Source organism: Triticum urartu, chromosome 2A, assembly GCF_056163025.1.
Source record: "Triticum urartu cultivar PI428250 chromosome 2A, HENAU_Tu73, whole genome shotgun sequence".
NCBI lineage: Eukaryota > Viridiplantae > Streptophyta > Magnoliopsida > Poales > Poaceae > Triticum > Triticum urartu.
This window is the reverse complement of record NC_141874.1, coordinates 52411978-52413309: the sequence shown is the minus strand read 5'-3', so window position 1 is coordinate 52413309 and position 1332 is coordinate 52411978. Positions and strand designations below refer to the sequence as shown.

General features: G+C 49.2%; 1 protein-coding gene across 1 annotated transcript; it reads left to right on the top strand.

The window, feature by feature from the left end:
* The first annotated feature begins 611 nt into the window (after positions 1-611).
* On the top strand, positions 612-989 carry LOC147983636 (mitochondrial import inner membrane translocase subunit TIM17-2-like). Its single transcript, XM_087540806.1, has one exon. The coding sequence runs from the start codon at positions 612-614 to the stop codon at positions 987-989; it is 378 nt and encodes a 125-aa protein (XP_087396932.1).
* The last annotated feature ends 343 nt before the right edge of the window (positions 990-1332 follow it).

Here is a 1332-nt window from a genome sequence, read left to right as displayed (position 1 = left end):
AGAACACATCTAGATATGACATAGTTATGTGACATTTAAGCTGATGTCCACTCTGTTTGTGGTCTTTTTGTTGTTTCTTTTGCTGCATTATATATTTGTGAAAGTTTAGCTGTGACGTCCTTAAAAAACATCTAAATATGAATTAAACAAACTGATAAATGTATACGGTCATTTCGGTGGAGATAGAGATGAAGACGAGAAGCGGTGCGCTGGCCCATCAAGACGCGTGTAGAACGTGGCAGATGTGAGAGGAAATATCGGCCGGTTGACCACAAGCTTTTCCCTAAAATTTACCATACTAAATTATTTGGCGTATACAGGCGCGTTTGGCACCCAAGCGCACCAAGTTCGCGTCAACTATCATAGACGTAAGATTCAAAAAAGGAAAAGAAAAAACTTCCATAAGCTTCTGCAATCTTTCGAGAATCCATGTCTTGCAGCAGACGCGAGACGTCCAAGTCCAATAATACCATGACAGCCAACTTGTAACTCAAGCCAAGCTAAATTTATAGGTCGCGCGGGACACCGTCGTCGGCAACTTGTAAGTTGTAGCTCAAGTCGCAGGCCACCACCGCCACCGCACCTCCACCGCCGGAAACCCGACCGCGCAGATGCAGCTACCGGACATCGTCAAGGAGACAGGCCTTGGCCTAATCCTTGGCGCCATTGGAGGCTCCTCCTACTTCTTCATCAATGGCCTCTGCAGCTCCCCCGAAGGCCGCCGGCTTGCCGGCGGCGCCCAGGCAGTCCTTACTAACGCGCCCCGCATCGGCTATTGGGTGGCCTTGTTTGGTCTCCAGGCAGCCATTGACTGCGGCATGGAGCACGTGAACAAGGAGGACCACCCCGTCAACACCGTCATCTCCTGGGCCGGCGCCCACGCCGTCGTCTCCATGCGCCAGGGGCCACGCGCCGCCGCCCTCGCCGGGCTCAAGGGTGCGGCCGTCGGTGGGCTCGCCGAGATCGCTGCGTACGGCCTTGATATTTGATGCTGTGAGGAGTTTTTTCAGCTGCAAGCTCGGATATTACTAAAATTTAGGAGTTGAATGCCGTAATTTTTGTTAAAACACACTAGTATTTGCATACATATGGAGTGTCCTGTTCTTGCCTCGTTATTCCCGTTGTTCTAGCTGCAAATGCAATCTTTATGTATTCTATAAGAGCCATGTATTTCTCTCTATTTTTTGTGTGTTCTATCAAAGTCATCAGACGTTAACCCTGTTTTAGCCCGGTTTTCCGCCTATTAACCGTGCAATTATCACTTCTTCTTAATCAATAAAAATGACAAGTCTTTTGCCCGTTTCACCTTGGCCACTGGGGCGTGGCAATGCA

What these genes read in the sequence shown, in the direction of transcription:
- LOC147983636 (XM_087540806.1), top strand. Translation starts at nt 612, where the DNA reads ATGCAGCTACCGGACATCGTCAAGGAGACAGGCCTTGGCCTAATCCTT.